At 38.5% G+C, this 16,504-nt stretch overlaps 1 protein-coding gene across 3 annotated transcripts in view; it reads left to right on the forward strand.

Moving 5' to 3' along the window:
- Positions 1-16,504, forward strand: part of RYK (receptor like tyrosine kinase) — a 105,629-nt gene that overhangs the window by 63,235 nt on the left and 25,890 nt on the right. For all 3 annotated transcript variants that reach the window (XM_081574144.1, XM_081574141.1, XM_081574142.1), the window contains 4 exons: positions 1,297-1,366; positions 11,710-11,842; positions 12,770-12,879; positions 13,043-13,202. In XM_081574144.1, coding sequence (XP_081430270.1) covers positions 1,297-1,366; positions 11,710-11,842; positions 12,770-12,879; positions 13,043-13,202 — 473 coding nt within the window. The remainder of the gene's footprint in view (positions 1-1,296; positions 1,367-11,709; positions 11,843-12,769; positions 12,880-13,042; positions 13,203-16,504) is intronic.

Consider the following 16,504-nt stretch of genomic DNA (forward strand, 5'->3'; position numbering starts at 1 on the left):
CCCCTGGAGAAGGGAATGGCATTCCCTGGAGAATTCTTGCCTTGAGAAGTTCCATGGACAGAGGAGCCTGGTGGGCTATAGTCTGTGGGATCACAAAGAGTCAGACACAACTGAGCGACTTTCACGGTTTAATTTGCATTTCTTTATTTAGGAATGAGTTAGAAAATCCTTTTTTAATTTTGCTGTTTATGCTTCTTTTTTAAGTAAACTGTTTATATCCTTTGCCTCTTTTTCAAATTTTTTTTCCTGTTGTATGAGCTCTAAGAGGGGGAAAATTAGCCCTTTATATGCCTTATGTGTTGCAGATATTTATCCAGTCTATTACTTTTTCTACTTTGTTTCTGAAACCTTATTTAATTTCAACTTTATGTAGTCAAGCTTATCCTTACTGGCGTTTGTAAATATTGACCTTGTCAGTGAGATTCTGTGTACTACAATAGAATTTTAGGCTAGACCTGTTTAGATTTACCTGAAACTTTTAATGAAAATTTACCATATAGTCTGTTACTTAGTCACTAAGTCATGTCTGACTTTCTGTGACCCCATGGACTATAGTGCACCAGGCTCCTCTGTGTACCACTATCTCCTGGAGTTGGCTCAAATTCATCTCGATCAGGTTCCAGCAGGTTTTTCTCATAGAAATGGAAAAACTGATGCTAAAATTAATGTGGAAATGTTAAAGATAAAAAATAGCCAGAATAATCTTGAAAGAGAACAAATTTGGAGAATTTATATTATGCTTGATTTTCAGATATACTAGAAAGCTAGAGTAATCAAGAAAGTGTTATATAGACTTAAGATCAACGGAACAGATTCAGTTCAATTACTCAGCTGTGTCTGACACTCTGCGACACCATGAACTGCAGCGTGCCAGGCTTCCCTGTCCTTCATTATCTCCCAGAGTTTGCTCAAACTCATGTCCATTGGGTCAGTGATGCCATCCAACCATCTCATCCTTTGTAGTCCCCTTCTTCTCTTGCCTTTAATCTTTCCCAGCATCAGGGTCTTTTCCAGTGAGTCAGCTCTTCGCATCAGGTGGCCAAAGTATTGGAGCCTCAGCTTCAGCAACAGTCCTTCCAGTTATTCAGAGTTAATTTCCTTTAGGATTGACTAGTTTGATCTCCTTACAGTCCAAAGGACTCTCAAGAGTCTTCTTCAGCACCACAATTCAAAAGCATCAGTTCTTTGGCTCTCAGCCTTCTTTGAGATAGTTCCTTACTAATATCAGAAAATATTGGTGTCATAAATGTAATATTATCATACTATATATGACAATATATTTTTTTTTATATACAGATCAGGCTTCTGAAATTCAGGTGACAATGATGCTCACCGAAAGTTGTAAGCTCCGAGGTCTTCATCACAGGTGAGAGGAGAAACCACTCAGCATTTAAGTGTTAAATACACTTAATATATGGTAACATAGTATGCTACGTTTTTTAAAATGTTGTAATATGTTCTTAATTGAAAGCCTTTTTGGAATAGCTTAACTTTTTTCCTGAATATAAAAATGAAATGCATGCTCATTGCACAAAATTTAAACACATAGTAAAATGTAAAGAAGAGTATATAAGCCCACATCTACATAGTCATAGCTGAGCTTTCAGGAAAGGGCTTATATTTATGTGCATATTTTCCTTTAAAAAGTAGGATAATGGTGTACGTATGCTAAAAAAATATTTGTTAGGAAATTTTGCGCATATAGAGCAGGGGTCCCCAGGCCTGTTAGGAACTGCGCTGCACAGCAGAAAGTGAATGGCGGGTGATCTAGCAAAGCTTCATCTCCTGCTCCCCATTACTCGCTTTACCACCTGAATCCCCCGGCCCCCGCCACGTCTGTGGATAAATTATCTTCCACAAATCCAGTCCCTGGTGCCAAACAGATTGGGGACTGCCAATGTACAGTACCAAAGAGCAGAATATAAACACCAATAAGCCCACAGCCTAAATTCATTGATAGTTTACATTTTGCCATTTGTGCTGTGCATGTGTATGTATCATTCATCTATTTAGATAGATATAGATAGATAGGTATTTGTGATTGTGGAAATATTTTAAACTAAATTGGATATCTCAGCACTTTCAATGCATTTCCAGCATGCATTTTTCCAAAATGTTGAGAATATTTTCCTACAAAATCACAATACTATTATCTTTAATAAGGTTAGCATCCTTCTTGATATAGCAAAACAGTGTATCTAACTTTTCATATAAGTAACTATAGATTCATATCCGTATTTAAAAAGACTACTTGTAGTTCATTAAATGGATGCATCTAATTTTATTTAACCAGTCTCTTATCATTAGTTTTCAGTACGATTTTTTTAAAGATACACATAGTTCTATTATATGAAGAAATTTTTTTAAAAGCTTGATAGCAGTCCTTTTCCAGAGCTATAACAAGATAATTCTAACTTCTGAGCCAAAAAGGGCATAATTATAGTATCACATTATATAGCGGTATCAGTGTTTGGGCAAGGTGTTTGTTGTTGTTTTAAAGCACTGTACAGACTCAGTTTAATTTGTGTGCCTACTGGAAATTTGGTCACATATGTTTGAAAAATGGGAGGGTGGCCATCCTTATTGGAAGATATTTATAGACTTCTAGGAAAAAAGAAAGTAATGTGTGCGAAAGGCATTATACATTGTAATTTCTGTGTACTTTGAGCAGTTACTTGAGTTCTGCCAAAAAATGACTATGCAGTTTTATTTTTGAATTTTATTTATACTTCAGTTCAATATTCAAAAGAATTTGAGGACCAAAAAAGGCAGCTATAGTAAGATCAAAAAAATGGTAATGAAAACAAAACTCAGTTTTTTGGCATTGTGATGCTGGAAAAGCCAACAATAAGGAAACAAAGCAACTCTTAGCTTCTGGGCAAGCAAGGCTGAAGGGAGTATTAAAATTTGTTAAATCTCAGTATTAGAAGAGAAGGAAATGTACATGTTTCCTGGTGGAGAAAAGATTTCCTGGCTTCATACTCTGAGACAGATGTCTCATTAGGTATATCATATATTTGGGACATTGATTAAGTTAATGAACAAATATACTTTTTAGTTTCATTGAAAATAAACCAGCCAGAGACTTTTGAAAAAAATTGACCTCACAGTAATGAGGGACTAAAAATGTCCTTTTGAAGGATTAAAGTCGTGTACTTTTAAGAATATTACCTTCCATTGGCCTGATTCGCTGATTTAGTCCAAGAATAGAACTCATTCCTCTTCAAGTAGATACCTCATTCCTTAGATTATATTTTCTGAAAAAAGCTACATTTTATTTCCTCTGAGTAACAAGATAAGAACTGGGTAATGATGAACTGGGAAATGTTCTTGTTGACAGTGTTGGGAGTACTTCATTTATCATGCTGACCCTCGGGGGAAGAACCAAAATGTTAAATACTAGTATATAATATTAACCTAATACTTAGGTGCTTAGCTAGTATTCCTACCCTGATGAAAGATCTGCACCACATCAGCACAAAAGTGGGTGTCAGGGATAAAAATAGACAAAGCCAGAATTTTCTCACGAAGCAGTTTTATACCATGGTAGCCCAAAGATGCTTTGGCTGAAAAATGTTCAGAGCAAGCATTTGTAGCATTTTCTCAGGCAGCTTTAAGCTACAGGATTTTCCAGCAACCAGCTAGGATGAATTAGTAGCCCCAAGATACCCTTAGATGGTGGAATGGGATGACTTACTGAATTAGGGTTATTTGTTACTGCATGTTCAGTGATTAGGGGAAGTCTTCTAAAGATAGGTTATGATTTTATCCTGATTAATTGTTCTTTCCAGTCATAAAGTAATACCAGGACTCCTAGGTTTTAAATTAGCAAAACACATTGTTAATATGTAGAACGTATATGGTTCTTTCTACTTATTGTAGGAATTTATTTCATTTATAAGGGGACTAGGGTCTACAATACATTTCTTTTTGACCCCTGATGTCTAGTCTGTAAGAAAATTAGAAATGCCAAGGGAACATTTCATGCAAAGATGGGCACAATAAAGGACAGAAATGTCATGGACCTAACAGAAGCAGAAAATATTAAGATGAGGTGGCAAGAATACACAGAAGAACTATACAAAAAAGATCTTCGTGACGTAGATAACCATGATGGTGTGATCACTCACCTAGAGCCAGACGTCTTGGAATGCGAAGTCAAATGGGCTTTAGGAAGCATCACTGCAAACAAAGCTAGTGGAGGTGATGGAATTTCAGTTGAGCCATTCCAAATCCTAAAAGATGATGTTGTGAAAGTGCTGCACTCAATATGCCAGCAAAACTGGAAAACTCAGCAGTGGCCACAGGACTGGAAATGGTCAGTTTTCATTCCAATCACAAAGAAGGGCAATGCCAAAGAATGTTCAAACTACTGCACGATTGCACTCATCTCACATGCTAGCAAAGTGATGCTCAAAATTCTCCAAGCCAGGCGTCAACAGTACATGAACCGTGAACTTCCAGATGTTCAGGCTGGGTTTAGAAAAGGCAGAGGAACCAGAGATCAAATTGCCAAGATCCACTGGATCATCAAAAAAGCAAGAGAGTCCCAGAAAAACATCTGCTTCTGCTTCATTGATTACACCAAAGCCTTTGACTATGTAGATCACAACAAACTTGGAAAAATTCTTCAAGAGATGGAAATACAAGACCACCTGACCTGCCTCCTGAGAAATCTGTGTACAGGTCAAGAAGCAACAGTTAGAAGTGGACATGGAACAACAGACTGGTTCCAAATTGGGAAAAGAGTACATCAGGGCTGTATATTGTCACCCTGCTTATTTAACTTATACACAGAGTACATCATGCGAAATACCGGGCTGGATGAAGCACAAGCTGGAATCAAGATTGCTGGGAGAAATATCAATAACCTCAGACATGCAGATGGCACCACCCTTATGGCAGAAAGTGAAGAAGAAATCAAGAGCCTCTTGATGAAAATGAAAGAGGAGAGTGAAAAAGCTGGCTTGAAACTCAACATTCAAAAAACTAAGATCATGGCATCTGGTCCCATCACTTCATGGCAAATAGATGGGGAAACAATGGAAACAGTGACAGGCTTTATTTTCTTGGGCTCCAAAACCACTGCAGATGGTGACTGCCGCCATGAAATTAAGACTTGCTCCTTGGGAGAAAAGCTATGACCAACCTAGACAGCATATTAAAAAGCAGAGACATTACCTTTCTGACAAAGGTCAGTCTAGCGAAGCTATGGGATTTCCAGCAGTCATGTATGGATGTGAGACTTGGACTATAAAGAAAGCCAAGCATCGAAGAATTGTTACTTTTGAACTATGGTGTTGTAGAAGACTCTTGAGAGTCCCTTGGACTGCAAGAAGATCAAACCAGTTGATCCTAAAGGAAATCAGTCCTGAATATTCATTGGAATTTTAAGCATTACTTTTTTAGCGTGTGAAATGAGTGCAGTTGTGCGGTAGTTTGAACATTCTTTGGCATTGCCTTTCTTTGGGATTGGAATGAAAACTGACCTTTTCCAGTCCTGTGGCCACTGCTGAGTTTTCCAAATTTGCTGGCATATTGAGTGCAGCACTTTCACAACATCATCTTTTAGGATTTGAAATAGCTCAACTGGAATTCCATCACCTCCACTAGCTTTGTTCATAGTGATGCTTCCTAAGGCCCATTTGAGTTCACATTCCAAGATGTCTGGCTCTAGGTGAGTGATCACACCATCTTGATTATCTGGGTCGTGAAGATCTTTTTTGTACAGTTCTTCTGTGTATTCTTGCCACTTCTTCTTAATATCTTTTGCTTCTGTTAGGTCCATGACATTTCTGTCCTTTATTGTGCCCATCTTTGCATGAAATGTTCCCTTGGTATCTCTAATTTTCTTGAAGAGATCTCTAGTCTTTCCCATTCTATTGTTTTCTTTTATTTCTTTGCATTGATTGCTAAGGAAGTCTTTCTTATCTCTCCTTGCTATTCTTTGGAACTCTGCATTCAAATGGACATACCTTCCCTTTTCTCCTTTGCTTTTTGCTTCCCTTCTTTTCACAGCTCTTTGTAAGGCCTCCTCAGACAGCCATTTTGCTTTTTTGCATTTCTTTTTCTTGGGGATGGTCTTGATTCCTGTCTCCTGTACAGTGTCACGAACCTCCATCCATAGTTCTTCACGCACTCTGTCAGATCTAGTCCCTTAAATCTATTTCTCACTTCCACTGTGTAGTCGTAAGGGATTTGATTTAGGTCATACCTGAATGGTATAGTGGTTTTCTCCACTTTCTTCAATTTCGGTCTGAATTTGGCAATAAGGAGTTCATGATCTGAGCCACAGTCCTCTCCCGGTCTTGGTTTTGCTGACTGTATAGAGCTTCTCCATCTTTGGCTACAAAGAATATAATCAATCTGATTTCGGTGTTGACCATCTGGTGATGTCCATGTGTAGAGTCTTCTCTTGTGTTGTTGGAAGAGGGTGTTTTCTATGACCAGTGTGTTCTCTTGGCAGAACTCTATTAGCTTTTGCCCTGCTTCATTCTGTGTTCCAAGGCCAAATTTGCCTGTTACTTTAGGTGTTTCTTGACTTCCTACTTTTGCATTCCAGTCCCTTATAATGAAAAGGGCATCTTTTTTGGGTGTTAGTTCTAGAAGGTCTTGTAGGTCTTCATAGAACCGTTCAACTTCAGCTTCTTCAGCATTACTGTTTGGAGCATAGTCTTGGATTACCATGATATTGAATGGTTTCCCTTGGAAATGAACAGAGATCATTCTGTCGTTTTTGAGATTGCATCCAAGTACTGCATTTCGGACTCGTGTTGACCATGATGGCTACTCCATTTCTTCTAAGGGATTCCTGCCCACAGTAGTAGGTATAATGGTCATCTGAGTTAAATTCACCCATTCCAGTCCATCTTAGTTCACTGATTCCTCAATGTCGATGTTCACTCTTGTCATCCCCTGTTTGACCACTTCCAATTTGCCTTAATTCATGGACCTAACATTCCAGGTTCCTATGCAGTATTGCTCTTTACAGCATCGAACCTTGCTTCTATCACCAGTCCCATCCACAACTGGGTGTTGTTTTTGCTTTGGCTCCATCCCTTCATTCTTTCTGGAGTTATTTCTCCACTGATCTCCAGTAGCATATTGAGCACCTACCGACCTGGGGAGTTCATCTTTCAGTGTCCTATCTTTTTGCCTTTCATACTGTTTATGGGGTTCTCAAGGCAAGAATGCTGAAGTGGTTTGCCATTCCCTTCTCATGGACCACATTCTGTCAGACTTCTCCACTATGACCCGTCCGTCTTGGGTGGCCCCACACGGCATGGCTTAGTTTCATTGAGTTGGCTGTTGTCCGTGTGATCAGATTGGCTTCTTGTCTGTGACTGTGGTTTCAGTCTGTCTGCCCTCTGATGGCCTCTCTCAGTGCCTCCCGTCTTACTTGGGTTTCTCTTACCTTGGACATGGGCTATTCTGAAAGAGATGGAAATACCAGACCACCTGACCTGCCCCTTGAGAAACCTGTATGCAGGTCAGGAAGCAACAGTTAGAACTAGACATGGAACAACAGACTGGTCCCACATAGGAAAAGGAGTACGTCAAGGCTGTATTTTGTCACCCTGCTTATTTAACTTATATGCAGAGTACATCATGAGAAACGCTGGGCTGGAGGAAGCACAAGCTGGAATCAAGATTGCCGGGAGAAATACCAATAACCTCAGATATGCAGATGACACCACCCTTATGGCAAGTGAAGAAGAACTAAAGAGCTTCTTGATGAAAGTGAAAGAGTAGAGTGAAAAAGTTGGCTTAAAGTTCAGCATTCAGAAAACTAAGATCATGGCATCCGGTCCCATCACTTCAAGGCAAATATATGGGGACACAGTGGAAACAGTGTCAGACTTTATTTTTCTGGGCTCCAAAATTGCTGCAAATTGGTGATTGCAGCCATGGAATTAAAAGACACTTACTCCTTGGAAGGAAAGTTATGACCAACCTAGACAGCATATTGAAAAGCAGAGACATTACTTTGTCAACAAAGGTCTGTCTAGTCAAGGCTATGGTTTTTCCAGTGCTCATGTATGGATGTGAGAGTTGGACTATAAAGAAAGCTGAGCGCTGAAGAATTGATGCTTTTGAACTGTCGTGTTGGAGAAGACTCTTGAGAGTCCCTTGGACTGCAAGGAGATGCAACCAATCCATCCTAAAGGAAATCAGTCCTGAATATTTATCGGAAGGACTGATGGTGAAGCTGAAACTCCAGTACTTTGGCCACCTGATGCGAACAGCTGACTCATTTTAAAAGACCCTTACGTTAGGAAAGATTGAAGGCAGGAGGAGAAGGGGACGACAGAGGATGCGATGGTTGGATGGCATCACCGACTCGATGGACATGGGTTTGGGTGGACTCCAGGAATTGGTGATGGACAGGGAGGCCTGGCGTGCTGCAGTTCATGGGGTCGCAAAGAGTCGGACACAACTGAGCATCTGAACTGAACTGAATTTATTGGAAGGACTGATGCTGAGGCTGAAGCTCCAAAACTTTGGCCAACCAACATGAAGAACTGACTCATTGGAAAAGACCCTAATGCTGGGAAAGATTGAAGGCAGGAGGAAAAGAGGACAGCAGAGGGTGAGATGGTTGGATGGCATCACCAACTTGATGGACGTGAGTTTGAGCACTCCAGGAGTTGGTGATGACAGGGACTCTGGGTGTGCTGCAGTCCATAGGGTCGCAAAGGGTCAGACACAACTGAGCGACTGGACTGAACTGTCTAGACTGCTCATGGCTATGTGTATGCATTTGTTTATTCATTGTTTTGATCTCCTTTATTAAGTGCCCATTTTGTACTTGGAACACTCCCAGGCATGAGGGTTAAAAATGAGATAATGATCTTCAGTAATCAGATTATAGAATTTATCAAGCAAACTCAGTATACTCGCAACAAATGACGCCTGGTTTCTGATTTTCCCTTTTTTAACAAACTAGGTTTGGTATGTAATTCATCATGTTTACTTCATTTTTTACCTTCTATGATTAAGAGTTGTACTGAAATATTTTAAAGCATTTTGAAATTCTTTTCACTCCTTTTTCCAGTGGAATTTTTGAGAATAATTTTTATTATAAGTCAAAATAGCTATATAAATAAAAGATAGCTATCAGTTTACTTAAATTCCATTAGGACTGCTTCATAAATAGCACTTAAGCTATTTTTCTTGTGGTTTGACTCTCCATTGACCCAAGAGTGCCTGATGGTAGGCACTTGGCTGGATGCCTCACGGCTCTCACTCTGCAGGCCCACTCGGCAAGACGGAGAATTGTACTAGTTCTTGTCTCAACTGCCCCCGGAACCTACCTTTCCTTTATACACCTGCTTCTGCTCCCATCCACTCTTTTTATAGATCCCAGACCTTCCTCTTTATCATCCTTCCCTTTATAAACTGGATAAAATGAAGAGCAGCCATCTGTTCTTTGAAACGTTTTTGTGCAGCTTGTTATTTCTCCTGGAGGGCTTTAAAATAAAGAATAAATGCTTTGATCTCATCCAGCAAACTTACTGTGCTTGAATCAGATTCCTTTATCTATGCTCAGTGAATTTCAGTCATGAGGAAATGAACAGAAAAATAATTTTGAAAGTTAAAGAGATTGGGCAGCTCTTCACATACCTCTGAAATCATAGTAGGTTCACTTAAACCTGAGTGCACACCTGTTCATCATTTTTTCCACTTTTATTGAGAAATAATTGACATCTCACTGTGTAAGTTTAAAACATACAGCATGAAGGTTTGATTTATATGTGTTGCAAAATAATTACTGCAGTAGGTTCAGCTAACATTATCTTCTTATATAGATATAATAAAAGGGAAAGAAAGACTAAAGAAAAAAAGTTTCCTCCTTGTGATAAGAGCTCTTAGGATTGACTCTGTTAACCACTTTCCTGAACATTCTACAGCAGTGTGAGCTGTAGTCATCAGGTTGTATATTACCTCCCTAGTACTTACAATGAGAAGTCTGTACCTTTTGACCACCTCCCTCCAAACCTCCTGCTGCAGTCATTTTAGGATGTGTGGGACTTGGTGTGAAAAGAAGGTGTCTTGCTCCCCTGGTAGGGAATATCCAGTGATACAGGGGAAAACAGGGTTTTAGAATCAGATGAAGGCTTGATTTTTTCCTCCATGTGCTTGCTGTTGTTCTTGGCAGATAACCTTATCACTTACCCCTGCATGGATTACCTCCCCTGTGAAGTGGAGCTAATCATCACTACCACTCCTAGGCTGTAATACAAGCAGAAGCCTTACAGAGAGGTTACCACATACAAGTTTACTGATCTAGTCTTCGTTTTCCCGGCTCCTCAGGATCAGTGCTTTCCCGCTTAGTAACTCCTGTACAGCAGAAGCGGGGCCCATAGCTTTCACTTGTGCACTGTTAGGCCAAAATTGTGTGGCTGTGGTTTTAATATATATATACTCAATTGAAACAACTTAGGAAATACAGAAAAGCAAGGTAGGAATGATCTAAAGTCTCATAACTCGGACAATAACTCTTGGCACATTTCTGTGCAGAGTTGTATTATTTTTCTACTATATTTGTAAGTATCCTGCAAACGTGTGAATTTTGTATCTTGCTTTCCTATAATGTAAGCTTTTACTCATATTCTCATAGCATCTCTTTGTGACTATTTGTTTTGTGTACTAGCTTATTATTTGGCTGTACTTCCTTACTTTTGGACAGTCATGTTGTTTGCAACTTTTTACTAATAATACTGTGTTAACTATCCTTGTTCATATAGCTTTATGTTAAATAATGTTTGCTTATTAATGTGCTTAGAGACAATTTTCTAAGTTAAGGGGGAGATGTGTTTCTAAGGTTGTCATTTGGTGTTATTTTTCAGATATTTATTAAGTGCTTATTTCTGTGGCACAGAATACAAAGCATTGGGTATTAAAAAAAGTTCACTTTAGTTTTTGCCATCTAGGAATTTTCAGCTTATTGGGGGAAATGAGATATTAATAATTATGTAAAAAGTTATATAACTTTGGGAAAAATTATTTCCAGGTACCAGTGGAAGAGATGTCGCTAGGCATGGGATGTATGTATTTATGTCTGCCCTGGAGATTTTAAAAGGAACAGGATTTTTTTTTTTAATTACATGCTTGGCTTTTTGCATATCACAGCAACATTGTATGGTTGGGGGTGTCCCTATGTTAGAGGTGTGGAAACTAAGGCCAAGAAAGATGGTCACACAGACAGTAAATGGTAAATTTAGGATTTAGAAATCTCATATGAACTGCTAAGAACTCCTTGGCCTTGTGAGATAGTTTCAGGCTCTTGATTATCATATTCTTTTCTGTAGACTGCATTGGGGCCCTTTTTTTTTTTAAGTGTTGATAATGAACCAAATAAGCTATTATCATATGCTCATGATCAAGTCATTTTTTTAGGTCTCTCTGATTACCCTTTAGAGTAATGATTTAGTGTGGCTAGAGTAGTATCTTTTAGAAGAATCTAGTCCACAGGAAACAGCTTTTGAGATTTTTCCCTATCAAGACAGTGGATACATGGGAACCATTAAAGTCTATTCTAAAAGAGCTTTATAATTTTACATTTTAAATGGTTATATGTATTTAAATAAGTTTGAGATTTTCTTGTTTTCTTCTAGGTTATCTTTATTTTACTACTTTTAATTAAAAAATAGCCCCCTGAAGTTTCAGATTTCACTTGTGTTCTCCTGATTTCTTATTATTTTATAGAAATCTTCTTCCTATTACCAATGTGTGTATAGAAGAAGGAGAAAAGCCCATGGTGATATTGCCTTACATGAATTGGGGGAATCTTAAATTGTTTTTACGGCAGTGCAAATTAGTAGAGGCCAATAATCCGCAGGTGAGAAAAATTTGCCCAAATACCAATTATTTGCCAGTAGCTTCTAAATATCTTTGAAAGTGGATGTTAACATTCTTGAATACAAATTGTTTAGAGGTCTGCAAAAAGAAATTCATACTGAACCAGAAGGTGTTGCTAAACTGTTGATGTAGAGGAAGATGGTTTGTGATTCCTGTCTTGAGGCTGGTGCTGAAGGTTTTCCCTGTGTAACCGTTGTGTGTTATTCATAATCACCTCAGACCCTCTGTAACACCATCTCAGTCATTTTCCTGATAATTCTTTGAAGGCACTTGTACTAGATCTTCCTTCTAGAAATGAAAAGTGACCTTACAGAGGTTGTACTCCCCCCCAAAACTGGTGATAGCCGGAGGTATACATTGTGGGGAATAATTTGATAACCAGGATTTCCAACAAGTTGTTGGAGGCTATGTCCATCAGCATCGTCTGGGGAAGAATTTCATTCCTAACCCACAATACAGGCACACTGGCTTTAAAGAGCACATCAGAGTTAGCTGTAAACTTGCATTAGTTTGAAAATGGTCCCTGGAGGATAACCTCCTATAAAATAACAAGTGATTGAATTATAAACATTAGAAATATTACCGTGAGAACTCAGCGTTCATTGATCAGATGTTTATTGAGTCACTGTTGTATTTTCTGGAAGTTGGGGTGATATGCCTAACAGATGAGAGGTAGTAAACTAAATGGTCAATTACAGTACAGAATGATATAGTGTATATAGTCCTATAGTAGATATAAGTATAAGAAGCTATGGGAACATATTCTTAGTCAGGAAGTAGCTTTTTAAAACTCAGCGTGCAGGTATAAAGAAAGTATTTGGGGATGGAGTAAGATGTGGGATAAAATAAACAACTACCATCAGTGTTTTTGTGCTAACCACAGCATTATCATTTTCTGTTACCTCAGGCGATTTCTCAACAAGACCTGGTCCACATGGCCATTCAGATTGCCTGTGGAATGAGCTATCTGGCCAGAAGGGAAGTCATCCACAAAGACCTGGCTGCTAGGAACTGCGTGTAGGTGCCATGACTTGTCACTGTGGTTTGATGTTTAGTGCTGCCTGTATTTGGGGTTCTCCCGAGGAGTCACAGTGGGAATTGTGTTGTATTTAAGAGTGACTGTGCTCCTTATTTTTTCAATATTCTGATTGTATTTGATGTTCATGTCTTTACTTTTCAGCATTGATGACACACTTCAAGTTAAGATCACAGACAATGCCCTCTCTAGAGACTTGTTCCCCATGGACTATCATTGTTTGGGAGATAATGAAAACAGGCCGGTTCGGTGGATGGCTCTTGAAAGTCTGGTTAATAATGAGTTCTCCAGCGCTAGTGACGTGGTAAGTGCTGAGACGCCCACATAGCAACGAAATGTAGAAGAGGCTCCAAATGCTTTTAGAGTGTTTTCCAATTTTTTTAATCTACTATCTGTTCCCCTAAATTTTTTATTCAGAAAGCAAGTGTAGGTAGCTCCCTGTCAGCTGATTTGTGGAGACGAGCTCCGACCCAAACCATGGACCATCACTGTGTGTAATCTCATTCCATCCTCACAATAACCTGTGAGAGAAAGGTAGACAGCATCCCAGTTTTAAAGGTAATGATATTGAAGATAGGCTATTTAAGTCTCAGAGTGACCAAGTGGCTGTCACATAGTAAAGATTTATTGTTTTCTTTTTTTTCAAATGACCTCTTCCAAGTTTTATGGCCTGTATAATTTATAGTTCCCCAGATGTCACTCTCTTCCCTTTTGTTAGTGTCTAGGTGGTTCTGCTCTTTCAAGGAGATCATATAGTGGGATCCTTTAAACTTAGCGATGTATAGTTTCAGGAGCCACATTTATTGGTGTGTATTTTGCAGATATTTTAATTATTTTTAATTTATGTCACTTTTTAGTTTGATTTGGAAAATTATTTTTCTGTCTCTTGCTTACTGCATTTTATTATTATAGCTGAATATTTAGAGATTAGGTAAAACTTCTGCTTACAAGTCCCCTGTATCAACTGGGATCTGTTAGTGTTGCATGTAAAATTTTGAAGGGTAATTTGCTTCAAAGTTTCAGCTGTAAAAATCAGACTTACCATATCATTGTATCCTGGGTCTCAGCAATTTATTTTATTTATAACATAGGGTTACCCTTTTACTAAGTTCGTGTCGTTTAAGGACTTCTCATTTAATACACACTTTTTTTCAGTGTATTAGTGTCCTGTGACTGCTGTTGTTACACCCTTGGTGGTAAAACAGCGGAGATTTATTCTCTCACAACTGAATTCTGGAAGTCACATGTTTGAAATCAGGATGTAGGCAGGACCATGCTCCCTCCAGAGCCCCTAAGGGAGAAACTTTCCTTGCCTCTTCCAGCTTCTGGTGGCTGTTGGCATTCCTTGGCTTGTGATTGCATCTCTCTGCTCCATGTTCATATCATCTTATCTGTCTCTCAAAACTCCCGGTACCTCTCTCACAGTGATATGTATGATTGGATTTAGGACTCACCTCAAAATCCAGAAGTTACTACTCTCAAGGTCCTTAATTTAATCACATCTTTTGTCATATAAGGTGATATTTACAGGTTTCAGGGATTAGAATGTGGACATATCTTTGCTGCCACCATTCAATCCACCCCTCAGTAATTGAAGTTATTTAATATTTCCTTGTTGAAAACCAGGTATTCCAGTTTAAAACCTTTGAAATGAGAATAATTTATTTTGGGAGAAACCCTCTCTTGTTATTATAATCTTTTACTTAAAATTTGTTTTTTCTTTTTCAGAAGTTAGGTTGGCTATTTGATATATTGTGCTTTTCTGCAAACCAAGTATCTTGATAAAATGTGCTCACTTGATGTTAATGAACAATTTACATAAGTGGTTTTTAAAGGTTTTTTTTTTCCTGTAAACAAAGGTCTTTCATTATGCATATCTACAAAATGCTTTTTTAACTTAAAGTCAGCTACTCTCTGGAAAAAAAAAGCAAAACAACTTATCTGACACTTGTCAGATGGGCAGAGTAAATGTGGATGATGGGGACTTCCCTGATTGTCCAGTGGCTAAGACTCTGTGCTCCCAGTGCAGGGGCCCAGGTTCGATCCCTGGTCAGGAAACTGATCCCACATGGCGAAACTAACAGTTCGCAGGCTACAACTCAAGATCCTGCATGATGCAACTAAGACCCAGTGCAGCCAAATAAAATAAATATTAAAAAAAATATGGATGATGATAAGAAGGATGTTTTCTGCTTCATGGAGCAGCTGCAGAGGTTAATAGTGGATAGAAACTAACTTCATGTTGCCAGTCTTTCCCAGCCAGAGGCATGGGTTCTGCTGGAGAATGGGTGGAAGTGGGAGAAATAAATGCTGATTCTTAGATACGGAGCCCTGAGGGTTCAGCTTGTATGCAGTGGGGAACTAGGTCTAGTCTGTTCTTCCAGAGCTATGATAATAAAACTTCTCTAACATTAATGTCACAAAGTTAAAATTCCAAGTAAAGCAGTACAGATACACAAAGCAGCTTACATAATTCCATAGTTATGTAAAGAGAACCTGGACTTCTTTGCAGGGAAGGAGGGGTCGCTTTTTTGTTTTTTATGTTTATGTTTCTCAAACGATATTTTAAAAAAGGAAGGCAGAAGTTAGGCCAGCACACAGCTGCTGTATTGAATGACAGTAAGGACCAGTTATATTCAAGTGCTTGTTTTTCAGGTTGCCAAACCTATGTTCAGAAGTTCTGAATAGCAGATGAAATACCAGTTTCCACACTAAGCAAAGCTGTTTTCATGGGGAGAAAATTGAGTTTAACTTTGGTATTAGAACATAACTCTAAAACACAGTATCAGTTAAATTAGAGCTGTATGGTTTTCAGATTCACCCCTGTAGTAGAAAAGCCTATATGTGAACACTTCTGAATGCAGAAAAGTGAAAGAAACTTTCCTCACATTTTCTTTGAAAATATCATTCCATAGTTGATTTAAAAGATTAATTCATTCATCTCTTTTGGATGTTAATATTCTTTTCAATGATCGATTTTAAAATTTTATGATTTTATTGCTCATTGAAATATAGCACAGTTGCCTTAGCAGAAATGAGGTGGTAGTCATGGTGAACTCAAAACTAGTCTAACAGGCAGGAAAACCGAAGATATTTCTGAGATTACAGTCTTCAGGAATACCATGTAACTTCAAGAGATTGGGATTGTTTCATTATTCTCTTAGAAAAATTTCCAGGGGGGTATGCACGATGGTACTGTTTGCTTGCACAGTGGAAACCCCCAAATATGCATGCTTAACTTAATGTATATGCTTATTTATGTGTAAGTATTCCATTGTATATTTAAGCCATAATAGGAAATTTTTTAAGGAGATATTTTTAGTAACACTTATCGCATATTTCACAGGAACTCCAGAGTAAAAATTAGATGATACACTTCAACTAATGAGGTTTCAGTTAGTAATACATTTCTAAGCAATGTGATCTGCATCTCTTCAGCTCGGTACACTGTGCTGTATTAGCTGGTAAAGTCCATGTAGAGCATACATCACTTAGTTAAGCAAATATTTCAAAATCATGTTGGAGAAGACTCTCGAGAGTCCCTTGGACTGAAAGGAGATCCAACCAGTCCATCCTAAAGGAGATCAGTCCTGGGTGTTCATTGGA

Source organism: Giraffa tippelskirchi, chromosome 2 (assembly GCF_054371585.1).
Source record: "Giraffa tippelskirchi isolate mGirTip1 chromosome 2, T2T-mGirTip1v1.2.pri, whole genome shotgun sequence".
In the NCBI taxonomy this organism is placed as follows: Eukaryota; Metazoa; Chordata; class Mammalia; order Artiodactyla; family Giraffidae; genus Giraffa; species Giraffa tippelskirchi.